Below are 13,374 nucleotides of genomic sequence, written 5' to 3'. Positions count from 1 at the left end.
GCTGTGGCCTGGCTGGGAGCAGAGTCCTGTCTGGGACCCTCTAACCCCATCCTGACACTCATGTTTCACTCCTGCTAGCTGGCACTGCCACGAGGGGGAAAACAGCTCCAATGTTCATTTCCTTTCTCAGAACACAAAGCGGCCTTTATATACTCAAAACATTCTCATTTTAAAGTTAAAACCCTGCCTTCAGCACAGCCCTGCATTAGAGAATGACTGTGCGCACAGCAACCAAAATAAACAGGGAGCAAAGCTTCTCTCCTTGAAAGCAGCACCCAAGAGGAAAGCAGGTCTGCCCGGCGCACTGAGGTTCCAGTCAAGCCTGCTGGCTCTCTCTGGCTGGTTTGTAGGACAGCTTTCACCGCCGTGGAGCCATCTCAGAAACTGCATGGGCTGCATGACATCAGAGAAGGAGGTGGGACATGCCACCAAGATGCCAATGTAGGTCGCGGCCCTGTGCTCCAGGCAAGAGCCTGCCACCCTGACAAAGATGTGCCAACAGAGGGGAGAGACCTGAGGGATGCGCGACTCTCCAAAGTGCTCGATAAAAAGTCACCTCACACAACGAGGTAGGGCCTAAAACTGGATGCTTCGCTAAATAGCTGCTGACTCTGATCTATTAGAAAAAATCTGGGAATTACTACTGACAAAGCAACGTTAAGTTTTCAAAGAAGAAGGTGACTCCTCCAGCAGGATGCAAGCTGACCAAGGGTGTGGCAGGTCTGTGCCCAGCACAGCCTGAGGACCAGGGCAGGTCAGGAAGGACTTGTTGGTACCGGGGCATGATGAGACAGAAGCAGAGGACGAAATTTCTAGAGCAATCTAAATAGTAATTTTTAGATCTGTTGGAGCTCATAATAAAAGTTTCTATATCTTTAAAAAATTTTCCTTTTTCCTAGTAACTGCTTTTTATTTTACTAGAGTATCAGGTCTAAAATGGTTTAGGAAAAAGAAAAAGAAAAGGGGTTAGGAGCGGCCCACAGGTATTCTGGCTGAGGTGCATGGTCTAAGAGTCCTAGACTCTCAGCAGCACCGCCTCCCGGCTGATAGAGAGACAGAAGCCCTTGGAGAAATTCATGGTGTACTCCTTCCCCCCTCCACAGGTTACACGCTTAGTCCTCAACTCCACCCGACAGGAAGGTGCTCTCGCCCTTTACAGAGGACAGTATAGTTACTTCACAGATGAATACGTGAAGCATAAAGCGGTAGACAGTTATGTGGGTCATGACGACGAGGACTTTACACCCTCACCCAGCTGGCCCAGAGTCCAGGCTCGTGCACTCGCTGTGCCCTCGCCCTGGAATGCTCTTCGGCTGCTAGGCCGGCCCTGCACACCTCCCCGGGGTCCGTCTTCTCCACCACAATCAGGGGCTGACCTGGGGGGTGGGCCCGGAGGGCAGGATGGATGGAGAGCCCCGGGCGGTCACCTGGTGGTGGCCACCGGCAGATTCTGAGTCAGAGAAGGACAGGATCAGAGCCGAGTTTTAGAAGCGTCACCACGGCTGGGGCAGGAGATGCAGCTGGGAGGAGACAGGACTGCAGAGAGGCCAGGCGTGGCATTCACTCCCCCACCTCCTCGCCTTGCTCCCCGGGCGGTGGGGCTGCGCCTCGTCCACCAGTCACCCAGGCTGACGGCTCACTTGCTCTCAGCTCCCCCGCCCCCACCTTGGCTACCTGACCCAGAGCTGATGCGGCAGCGGTTAGTCAACTTGTCTCATGGCACCAACACTGTTTTGATCTTGAAACTATAACAATGACAATGATAAACCATTCTTGCTTATGAAGATCAACAGGAATCTCTAATGAAACAGCACGAACAAGATAAACCAGGACCTTAAAAGGATGTCAACCATGACTTACTGGGGACTCCTCTCTGGAATGTGATTCCAGCATAAAACCAAGCAAAATGCTTCACACACTTCATCACGTTAAACCTTTTAAAAGGTTTTAAAAAGTTATTCTTTAAAATATAAAGCCAACATTATACTTAATAAACTATTATAGACGTTAACTTTAAAAATAAAAGCAAGAAAAGCAGGCAAGAACTTATTTAATACAAAAGGTGGCAAGAGATGCTTCAGGGGCAATATGAGATACGTAACTGAGAATGAAGGGGAAAAATGTTTTTAAAAAGTGACAACAGATAGCCCAAGGAAATCAGTGAAAAAGATTTCATGTGATAAATATTGTTATATACAAGGTAATTTCCTAAAACTCAATGCATATTCATATACAAAAATAATAACTAAGAATGACTCAGATGGTAAAGAATCTGCCTGCAATGTGGGAAACCCAGGTTCGATCCCTGGGTCGGAAAGATCCCCCGGAAAAGGAAATGGCAACCACTCCAGTATTCTCACCTGGAGAATCCCACGGACAGAGGAGCCTGGCATGCTACAGTCCACGGGGTCACAAAGAGCTGGACATGACTGAGTGACTGAGACAGCAACAGTCAATGGGAATGAGAGCCCAAGCTGTCAGTGAGGGAAGCTCTGAATGAATAGCAGAGACTTCAAGAGGGAAGAGGTGAACTTACAGGAGATCACAAAGCTGTACGGGAGAGGGTCGGAACAAACGGCGGGAATGTCGTGAGCTCAGGGGACAGGGACACCACGCCTGTGACAGGACACGGCACGGCCTGGGTCCCCGTGGCGTAGGTTACACGACTCGTCAATGTATCTTGAATATGAGTTGGAGGATACTGGAGTGACAGAAAAGTTCTATGTACAGAGAGTAGGTTATATGGACTTACACATTTATCAAAACTCATCAAACTGTACACCTAGGATCTGTGTGTCTGTGGTACGTAAGTTATCTCAGTTAGAAGGAACAAACCCAACAGCTGACAGCCGGCAGTGTCTCCAGCCTTGATTCTAGACACCTGCCATCACCCAGACGGTGGAGATGGGCTTAGGCTGGTCAGCTCCCCCACAGACAGCTCTTTCGGAGGCTGAGTGCGCCTCCTGGGCCTGTCCACCTCGGAACCCCAATCTGTGTGCACCCGGCCACCGCAGGCACCCCAGCTCCACAGAGCGCCCCGGCTCCCCCGCTCAGAACAGCTCACGGCTGTGGCCTTCCTCACCCCAGGAGCAACCACAGACCAGACACTGGTACCGCAACATCGTCAGCCTAATCTGCAGAGTTTGTGACGCTCACTTTTAAAATACAAATCAATGAGGGAAAACAGGGTATCTGTCTTATAAACCACTGGCTGTTGATTTAAGTGTTTCTGCGCCTGAAGGACTCCCAGAGTCATGAACACAGCTGTATCCCCCTCACCGATGGTGTCCGGTCCCTCAGCACAGAGGGTGATGAGAGGCCCCAGGGACCAGCCCTGGACCCCCGGGTGTGGCGCTGTGTGAGGGCTCCCCGAGTCCTGGCTCCATCCAGCCATCCTTCTCTTCCGCTACTTCAGGAAGGAGGGCTGACGGGAGAGGGCTCGGGAGACTGAGGACCTCGTGACACGCAGAGACCGCTATCACCACTCCTCTGTCCCCAGGGACTTCTGAGGGGCTGTTGGCAAGAGCTGTCCCAAGAAGACGCTTCCTGCCAGGAACCCAGAGGCATGTGGGGGGAGGGCTGTGCCACTCAGACCGTGAACTCGAGGACCCAGGAAGGCAAGCCCGGGGCCTGCCTGTCTAGTCACCGGCCTGCAGAGGCAAGAGGTGGTGTCTTGTGTGCAAGCGGCCACTTGAGCGGGAGTCGTTTCTGTGTGAGCGTGATAGTCATGCGAAGCCACAGAAATGGTTCTACGTCTGAGCCCGCAATGCCACTGCTGACGTCCTAGAAATTTATCCGGAAAAAGTCAGTTGAGAAAAGCAAACCACCCACTGCTACAAGCCTGAGGGAGCAGACGCTCCTGCTCTGGACAAGATGAACCCTGCCGCCATCTGGCGGGACAGCGGGCGCCCCAGGGCTCGAGGAGCGAGAGCACCCAGCGCGCCTCAGTTACCAGAAACCTCTCCTCCTTCTCCAGCCAACGCTGGTCCTCCTCCATCTCCTGCTGCTGCCGCATCAGCCGCTCCTCCATCAGGTGCGTGGGCAGTGCCTGCCCGAGGCCACGCAGGTCCAGTGCCGCTGAGTCCTGGAGGGGGAATTGGGAGGGTCACTTTCAGGCGTCCACATATGGTGCTCTTACTTTTTTTCTGTGTGTCTTTCAAAAAAAAAATTAAGCAGAGCAGCTTTTCCTTGGGCTTCAAGTTAACGTGGGTGACACAGCTTTAAGAGGTATACAACTGTTCTCTTGCAGGGATCTATTTTAAAGAAGTAATCCAAGATGTGTGCAAAGAATGCATCATTAAATAGAGCAAAAAAAAAGTGGAAATGATCTGGAAGTAAAACAATGGGAGGAAGGTTAAATGTGACACATGCATGTTATGAAGTGTAAAGCATGTTTACTCCAAGGAAAAGAGCATGAATAGCAGACAACTACAGATGTTCTTGGATTCCAAGAAGTGTTTTTTAATATTACAGGAGTGATTCTTGGTTTCACCAGAAAAACTTAGCAAAAATTAACATGGGCGCCTGAGCTGGAGGTTCTGTATGTCCACTGGCCTCATGTAGGGCTCTGTTTTTCAAATGAATGGACTAATGATGGTAGCATCTCTTCATCTTTTAGTTAAAAAGATTCACAGACCCAGAGAGCATCTGATCTTAGAATCAGGTCATCTAAACCAAGAAATCTTAGGATTCAGAATGAAAGGTGCCTTGGGTACAGCCTCATCAATTAACAAGGCAAAGCCCAAGGACATCCAATTTACCTCCACGCTGGGCTGCCACATGGGTATCTCCTGTGGTCTGTGATTCCACGAATCTGTTTGGTCCAAGAGAGATGCCTGACCTGGGTAGATGCTGCCAGCCATGGCTGTGACTCCATGTGGGCCAGAGTAGCCAGAGACCTGCGGATGAGCGAAGCGGCCAGGTCACGCTCTGACACAGTGGCTTCTGCACAGTCCTGCTTCCAGGTGACAGGAAGTAACTGAGACTGCAGAGGACAGAGTGGCAGCAGAGAAACGGCTCCCCAGAGAAGTCCAAGGCCTGAGCCCTGGGACCTGTGAGCACCTCACTCGGCAAAAGGGTCGCACAGACGTGATTCTAAGTCAGACTCCTGGGATGGGGAGGTTGCTCTGGACTGTCCCAGTGGACCCAAGGAGATCGTAAGGTCCCTAAAATGCAACTGGGAAGCAGGAGGGAAAAGAAAAGGGGGTGTGACTACTGAAGAAGGCTCAGAGAGATACTGGGGTTTGGAAGATGGAAGAAGCAGGGTCATGAGTCAGGAGTGCAGGTACCTCTAGGAGCCAGTAAAGCAAGGAAATGGACTCTCAACTATGGTCTCGAGAAAGGTCATCTGTTGGCTTAGAGAGCCAACACAAATGTACACTAGGAAAGCACACATTCTCTACTCCGCACACTTATTACAATGCTGAGCGCAGACCATCCTCGGATGTAGAAGCAACAGGAGGCCAGACACACGGCTAAGCTGTTGCTCTATAGGTCCCTTCCTGCCAGCTCACCATGACGCCCCCAGCGAAGGAGAAACAGGGCCCCTGTAGGCCTGTCCACTGATGAACCGGGGCAGGTGGTGGGAGAGGCACGGCTGCACAGTCTAACAGTGATGGCGCAGGCAGAGTAAGAGCATTTAGGTGAGTGTGGGAAACAGTGGCAAGCAGAAGGGAAGTAGGAGGCGTTTCTCTGTACGGTTCTTGCTCAGTCAAAAGAAGGACAGAGTAAGGAATCAGAGTTTGCTTCCCGAACTCATCAGGCTGCTGGATGGCAGGACTGTCAGCTACTTTTTAAGGAGATAAAGTGCAGTCAAGTCTGTATTTCCAAACATCAACACACACTTCAGTGAAGATCTCTAGGCACTGATTTATACCAAAATTCCATACTGATGACACACAGTAAACTTTTAAATAACTTATATAGACAGCTCTCACAGTTTATTTAAATATTTTAATCAAAAAATATTTTACTAAACATGAAATGCTATTATCAGTTACTATGTTTCAGTCAGAAGGGATATATTACTGCCAGATAACTTTTAGGAATTTTCACAACAAAGAGATTTCAAACCATCTAAAGCAGTTTTTTTCTATCTAACTCCCAACCGCGTGAAAGGATCAATTGAGCCTTTCAAGGCAAAAAGGCCTGTGGGAAATGCCCTATCGCTGTTCTTATCAAGGTGAGGAAACCTGGCGCTTGGGAAAGAATTGTTCATTTGTTTGATACAAAGATACATGTGTTAATTTATCAATATCAGTATGTTTAATGTTACTTCCCCACTCTGAATGAGAAGAACAAAAGAACACATCTTACAACTGGAATCAAACATATACGTGTTAATTCATCAATATCAATCCATATAATGTACTTCCCCACTCTGAAAGTGAAGAACAAAAGAACACACCTTACACCTGGAATGGATGCGTACCTGGTAGTGATTGGTCTGAGCCATGTGCTGTGGGCTGGGATAAAATCCTTCGCTGGACCTCGGACTGGGATAACCAGGTCTGCTGGGCTGTGGACAGATCAACAGAGCATCATATGAAAAGTGTTTTGACTGTTTTGGTGAATCTGCCTTTTGCTAAAAAGAACAGAAAAAAACAATTTTCTATAAGAGCTTAGTTGGAAAGAATGATGTAGAGTGTGAAGATATTTCATTGGGGGTAACAGTCTTCTCAACAAATAATGCTGGACATCAGGATACCACATGTGAACATGAAGCCGGACCCTGTCCACACAACATACACAGAAATTCATTCTAATGGATCATATCTCTAAACCTAAGAGCTAAAATGGTAAAACTCTTCGAAGAAGGTGGCTCAGGAGTAAATCTTTGTGACCCTAAAGTGAAAGTGAAAGTCGCTTAATCATGTCCGACTCTTTGTGACCCCATGGACTAAGTAGTCCATGGAATTCTCCAGGCCAGAATACTGGAGTGAGTAGCCTTTCCCTTCCTCAGGGGATCTTCCTGACCCAGGAATTGAACCCAGGTCTCCTGTGTTGCAGGTGGATTCTTTACCAACTGAGCCACAAGGGAAGCCCTTTGTGATCCTGGGTTAGGCAATGATTTCTTCTACAGGATACCAAAAGCTAGTCAACAAATGAAAAAAAGATAAATTGAACTTGGTCAGAATTAAAACTTTCACATTATAAATAACGAGGTCAAGAAAGTGAAAAGACAACTCATGAATGGAAGAAAGCTTGTGGGATCTTAGTTCTCTGACCAGGGATTGAACACACCAGGTCCTAACCACTGGACTGCCAGGGAATTCCCACAGAGTAAATTTTTTAATCTTTTTGAGCCACACAGTAACTGGACCACTTAAGTTTGACTGTGTAGTGGGACCTAGCCATGAACAAACACAAGGGAACGGGTAAGTTCACACAATAAAATAAATATTTATCGACAGAAAACAGGCAGTGGGGTAGTCTGCTGACCCATATTAAAGACTAGAACAATCTCTGATTACAGAAAAGAGCCTCAAAATGTACACTTTGAAAATGTCCTAGAGAAAGAAATGTGAAGCTATTTAAAAAATTTTAAGCTGGCTTCACCTTTATTCTGTAAAAAAGGAAGCCCAACTACCTCCACCTCCGCCCAAGAACTTATTTAATAGCAGAGCTTTCAAAACTCAGTCACATGAAAATTATTAAAAATCACAGAGACTGAGATACACATTTAGATGGAAAAGATTCTTCAATTCTGTGAGTTTTAGGGGACTGCTATATCATTTGTGCTCTTCACCAGCCACACAGAGGTCCTCACACTTCTGGAACCAAAACACATGCTATGAACACACAATCTCATCTGGTCGTCACGACACCCCTAAGAGGCAGGGAACACTAGTACCCCCACTTCACAGACGAGGAGAGTGAGGCTGGGAACAAGCAGGGAACATGCTCGGTCATCTGAGCCACTTGTGAGTAGATCCACTTGATTTCTGGGCCTGAGAAATGAACTCCAAGGCTCTCCAGTGTCGAACCATTCCACAGTTTGACTGAGAAAACAGGCAAACCTGTATATAAGAGGTGGAGGCCGCAGGAGCTGGGGTTCATAGCTTTCTGGTGGGTACCTAGGGATTCTGTTGTTGCCAAATGAGGAGAGACAGAGAAATATTCTGGTCTCATCACTAACTGGCTCAGAGTGACCCCTTGGAATCAAGCACGTGGCCCTCCTTCCCTGGGCCTCAGTTCTCCGGTTGGTGGAGGAAGCCAGACTACAGAACCCTTCACCTCTAAAGTTCTGAAAAACTTGGTCAATAACCTGTATTCACTCTAAGTGTGTAATAATACTTCCTGTTACACAGTTTAAAACAATGACCAAGAAAAATATGGGTACAATATTTAATAGCACTTTGTGTTAAAACAGATTTCTGAACACTTTTCAAAAAGGGAATGAACTATCAGAGTTCTTTTAATGTATTTTTAGCTCATTAAATGTCAAATAGCAGTTAGCCATTAACTGCAAAATAGCCTTTTATGTATACTGTCCAGAAAATGATCTGAACTGGATTATTCTCTGCAAGCAAACTGATGTGTGAAAACACCATCCTGTCCACGGCAAAAGGAGGACAAAGAATCCTGACCTGAGGGGAGTGATCGAGGGCCTCCCGGCCCCAGCATGGCTGTGCAGCGTGGAGGCTTGGCGGCCGGCTGCAGGCCAGGAGGATGGAGGACAGGGCTGGGATGCTACCGACAGACCTCAACAAGCGGATACAACGCGCTGCCTGCTCCACAGACAACCCAGCGGCCGGCCACAGGCGAGAAAAGGGCAGAAATGTGCTCCAGGTTCTCAGCAGAAGAGAACCAAATCCCAAGGGACAGGGTCAGGTGGAAGCAGACTCCTCTCAAAACAAAGCAAACTGTGAATCGTTAATGGCTTAGGTCCCTGACTTCTGTGGGGGGGCAGGTGGTCAGGGAGTTGGGAAGTCATATCTAATCCAATCATCCATGGCTTCAAAAAGCTGGAGGCTGCAACACAGATTAGGAAAATGAGTGCACAGGAGGGTGGTACACAGAGAAGCAAATAAGAAACCAAAGTTGCAGTGCTGACTCTTAGAAAAACCTGCCATTTGGTTTTCTCTGCACAGATAGCGTGCAGCTGCCTAAACCAAACCCTCGAGAGTCAGCAGGAGGAATGCCAAGGTGGGGTGGGGGCCTCTGCTACCTTGGGCGGTGCTTCGTCGGACCCTCCGGAGTCCCAGGATGCGGTGACCTGCCTTCTGGACTCCATCCTCATGCGCTCTTCTTGCTGGACCTTCTCTTCCTCCAGGATTGTGCTAGGGAGATAACACAGGGTGTGAGGGAGCTGCTGCCAGGAGCTGGAACACTCGGGACCCGCCCTGCCGCCAGGAGCCCCAATCAGAAAGGAAGAGGGGATCGGGTTTCCAGCTTCCCAGGACTCCAGAGAAGCCTGGATGCAAAGGGCAGGTCCGCTTACAGCCACAGCCCAGGTAAGGAAGGACAGCTGGCCAGGAAGGGAGAAGCTGAAAAACCAGAAAGGAGCCAGGACGGACCGTCTGGACGCCCGGCTCCCTTCAGCAGGACCGTTTCCCCAAGCAAGCCCCACGGAGGCACCACATCAGCGCTGTAGGAGACACGCCCCAAACAGCCCAGACGACCTTCCTGCCAGCTTTCACTTTAACCAGCACTTTGTCTCATCAGGAAGAAAGGAAACTCTTCTGAAATTCCTGCTGCCTTCGCACACGCAGCTCAGCACCACGTCTCACGGCTGCTCACCTGCCAGGTAGCTCAGGGCTCTGCTCCCAGGCGCCAGGCCCCCCACTATTTGGGCTAGCAGGAACCTCGGTCCTCCAGGCGCAGACAGCGGCCCCCACCCGCCGCCCCACAGCTGCATACAGAGGCTGCTTCAGCCCCAGCCTCCCGGGGAGGCGTCCGTGAGAGAGTGAGGTCAGCTGCCCCAGAGCCTCCCTTTCTAATCTGGGAACCGCTCGCCTGTTTGCAGAAGACACTCCGGCTGCCGGAGGCGAGGGCAGGCTGCGTCTCACGCAGCTACGGCAGGAGAAGATGCACAATCCATCTCACGACTGCCCTGAGTCAGCAAGCCCTCACTACACATGGGAGGCTTTTTTTTTTTTTTTAAAGGGAAGGGAATGTTTTCCTCAATGATCACATCAGCACTTAGAGAAAAGTGAAATTTAGTCAAAAGAGCCCATCCCCTCTTCCAAATACGATTTCAGTTTCCTTCCCACTCCATGTAGACGATCGTGGCTGAGAAACAACACAAAACGTTTAAACAACAGGGCAGGACCGGTGGCGCCCTCGAGGCCGCTGTGCCCGAGAGCCAGCATCGTGGGGACATGGCTCAGATCCCATGATTCACGGGTCAAAATGCGCCGTGTATGCCTGTCTGAGAGGCTGTGGCCCCTGCCGCGCCCAGCATGAGCATGGAACCTGGGTCACACTGCTGCAGTGACCACGGGACGGTGGGCCCTGAAGCATCTGCTTGGGCTGCCGAGGAAGACGGCTCGCCTCAGGCCCCCCGCCTCACAGGGGACACGGGCAGGCCAATGGGAGCAGGGGTCCACTGGCCTGAGAGAGGGGCCCCCTCTGATTACGAGCACCCTGCTCTCAATCACCTGACCCTCAAAATAAGTAACAGACTCCAAATCAGAATTTCCAAAATTTCTGTAGTTGTTTAAACAACTGAAAATTCCCAAAAATCAAGACAAAAAAAAATCAAGCAAAAAACAAAAGCAAACCAAACTGTCCTTATTTCTAACTTCCTCAAATTGTTAAAATACAGGCAAGCTGTGAGAACGCCAAGTGTGACCTATTCTTAAAGGCAATGGGAACTCTACTTCAAACAGCCCCTATGAAGGCACTTTAACTCACATGGCCTGTCTTCTGAATTGGGTCACCCTGACCTGAAGGTGACTGCCCCCCACAAACACCTCCAAATGGATCACGGGAGGCCCTTGCCATCGGGAGACCCCTCAGACTCCCCCTACCCCGACCCTTGCACCCACATTCATGGTCCCCCTCTTCTCTGACCCACTGACTCCCTTCTGAATCCTCCTTCTCAATCCTTCATCACCTGCTACACTGAACACGAACACAGGGGTAGCCAGGCAGCGCCGTTCCTTCAGCCTCATGAACCCAAGATAACATGTCAAAATGTTTCTGAGAAAAAGTAATTTGTTGCTTAGAGCAGCTCAGAATATAAATAACTCATAAAGAATCTGGTTTTACAGGGGGAAGACTCTTCCATAGATGGAGTAAGAGTGCCCATGGAGACATTTCTGAGCTTTTCTCTTTACAGTCGCTGCGGAACCCAGAGCAAAAAACTGGAATGCGCAGAGTGTCAAGGAGGTCAAATTTAAACATATTTTCCCAAACTACAAATATTTTTAGTAGCAATACATTCCATTTGAGAGCTTTTAGCTGCCTAATGTGAACTGGCAACGAGCCCGCATGCTTCTTCCTGGGACGGTGGTTTCTAAGTCTGAAACCCGCTGAGAGATAAAGCAATAGAAGATACTAAGACTTCTCATTTAACAAACATTAGGGCATGTGGTAATCATTCTTTGTTTTATCCACGAGCCCTATCTAGGAAGAGAATTGGGAGGAGGGGGAAAAAACTGTTTAACGTGAGTTTTGTTTTTACTTTCCTCGTTTTAGGAGAAAAAGTCAAACAAGTGGCTGGCTCAGAGTAAAAGGACGTAAACGTGTGAGAGCGCGCTCTGACTCCGGCGGCAGCGCCCCGTGAACTGGCCTCCCAGGCTCTGCGAGCTGCCGGGGGAGGTTTCCCAGGATGCGACTTCACGTCTGAGGTATTTTCATGGAGAGCAAGGAAGAGGTCTGACAGTTTCTTCGTTTCCATCATGAAGCGGAGATACTAAAGCAAATCTCCAGCGCAAGCTTTTGGGTGGACGGGCGACCGGTCCTGAGGGGCTGACGAGCTGCTCCCACCGTCCCAGCAGAAGGGACAGAGCTGGGAGCTGGGTAACCAGGCAGCCAGGTCATCTCAACCTGTGTCCTTGTGCATAAGGAACAACGACACACTGCCCGTCCCGTTCACTGTTAGGATGGAGAAACAAAGTAGGGGAGGGAACCAGTAGGACATTTCAGTAAATGCTAACTAGTTCTGTACTTTTACATGTCTTGGGTTTTCTTTTTAATCTATTTCATTTCTGCAGCGTTTTTCCTGATAGCGATTATACTGCTATTCTTTCCTTTGAAACCATATTTCTTCTATGCTTAAATAACTTAAAAAAAAAAAAAGATTGGACTTTGATCACCTAACGTAATGATTTTATGATGACATCACAAAATTTGCTTTGGAAAGAAAATCAGTCTGGATTCATAGCTACTTAGGCTAATCTGGAAAATACCCAGAGAAAGAGCAGCAAGAAAGAAACTGGATGAAGAAAAAAAAAAAATAATAATAAAAGCCAAGAGGGAAATGGCTTGTTTTAGCAAGTTCATGGGAATACCAGTTTTGAAACATGATCTCTTATAATTACCCAACACTGCCTCACCACAAAGGAATGGAATTGACCTTTCAACAAGCACTCCCCCCCACCCCCGCCCAGGGATCTTTGCAGAAAACAAGTCTGGAGGCCTGAGACGAGGCTGGGATGGTGTCTCTGCAGCCGCAGTAACCTCGGTGCTGCAGCACGGGGTTCTCCCCTCCTCTTACAAACACACACAGCAGACCCAGCATCTCGTTTCACGAACACAAAATCTGCCTTTCTCTCTACTTACTATGTGTCTCAAACTTCAGGAAGTTATGCACTTCTGCTGGGCTACGGTGTCACACATCTCAAAATTATTTTTAAAAGTTATTTCTACTAAAATCTTACTTTAAAATGGTGACCTCTTTGGTATTTTGGGCAAGTTGGAGAAGCTCCTATGTGACCCCTCCTCTTGCAGAGACTAGGACAGAAGAGACAGCCTAGACAACAACTAGGACCTGAGGCAGCACTGAGCAGTCAGGCTCTGGGGGGAGGGACGCTAGGACGAAAGAATGGCACTGGGCGAGGTCCCACTTTAATGGCCACTGGCCAAAAAGCTGGCCGCCATCCTACTGGTTTGAAGAACCAGAGGACTGAGTTTGGGTCACCACAGCTGGTGGAAAATGAACAGGGAAATGCCAGGAAGAAGAGAGCCAGGGAGGGGGTACTTCAAATTCTAAGAATAAATTCTGCCTGAATCATGTGCTGACCCCTGTACCATGCACATATAGGGCAGGCTCCAGGCGGCCCAGCTGAGACTGAACTCAGCTGAATCAAGACCGGAACTCATAGAATGGAGAGAGCTTACAATTGAGACCTGCCTAGTTAGCTGCCTGCTAAGTCAACCAACCAAGCAGTCTTCAGAGGAATGACATTGAATCCAGAATTGCCACAA

The 13,374-nt window shown here is 48.9% G+C and overlaps 1 protein-coding gene across 24 annotated transcripts in view; it reads right to left on the bottom strand.

Moving 5' to 3' along the window:
- PTK2 (protein tyrosine kinase 2) overlaps window positions 1-13,374 on the bottom strand; it is a 208,497-nt gene that overhangs the window by 14,809 nt on the left and 180,314 nt on the right. For 20 of the 24 annotated variants that reach the window (XM_043879905.1, XM_043879898.1, XM_043879900.1 and 17 more), the window contains 4 exons: window positions 9,170-9,281; window positions 6,431-6,517; window positions 4,761-4,898; window positions 3,953-4,084 (listed from right to left, as the gene is read on the bottom strand). In XM_043879905.1, coding sequence (XP_043735840.1) covers window positions 3,953-4,084; window positions 4,761-4,898; window positions 6,431-6,517; window positions 9,170-9,281 — 469 coding nt within the window. Of the gene's footprint in view, window positions 1-3,952; window positions 4,085-4,760; window positions 4,899-6,430; window positions 6,518-9,169; window positions 9,282-9,442; window positions 9,657-9,741; window positions 10,201-13,374 lie in introns of those variants that run through there. The other 4 variants (XM_043879897.1, XM_043879904.1, XM_043879908.1 and 1 more) reach the window with 3 other exon arrangements.

This window comes from Cervus elaphus, chromosome 21, assembly GCF_910594005.1.
Source record: "Cervus elaphus chromosome 21, mCerEla1.1, whole genome shotgun sequence".
NCBI classification, from domain to species: domain Eukaryota; kingdom Metazoa; phylum Chordata; class Mammalia; order Artiodactyla; family Cervidae; genus Cervus; species Cervus elaphus.
Note: the sequence above shows the minus strand (reverse complement) of the source record. Positions and strands in the feature narration are given on the sequence as shown.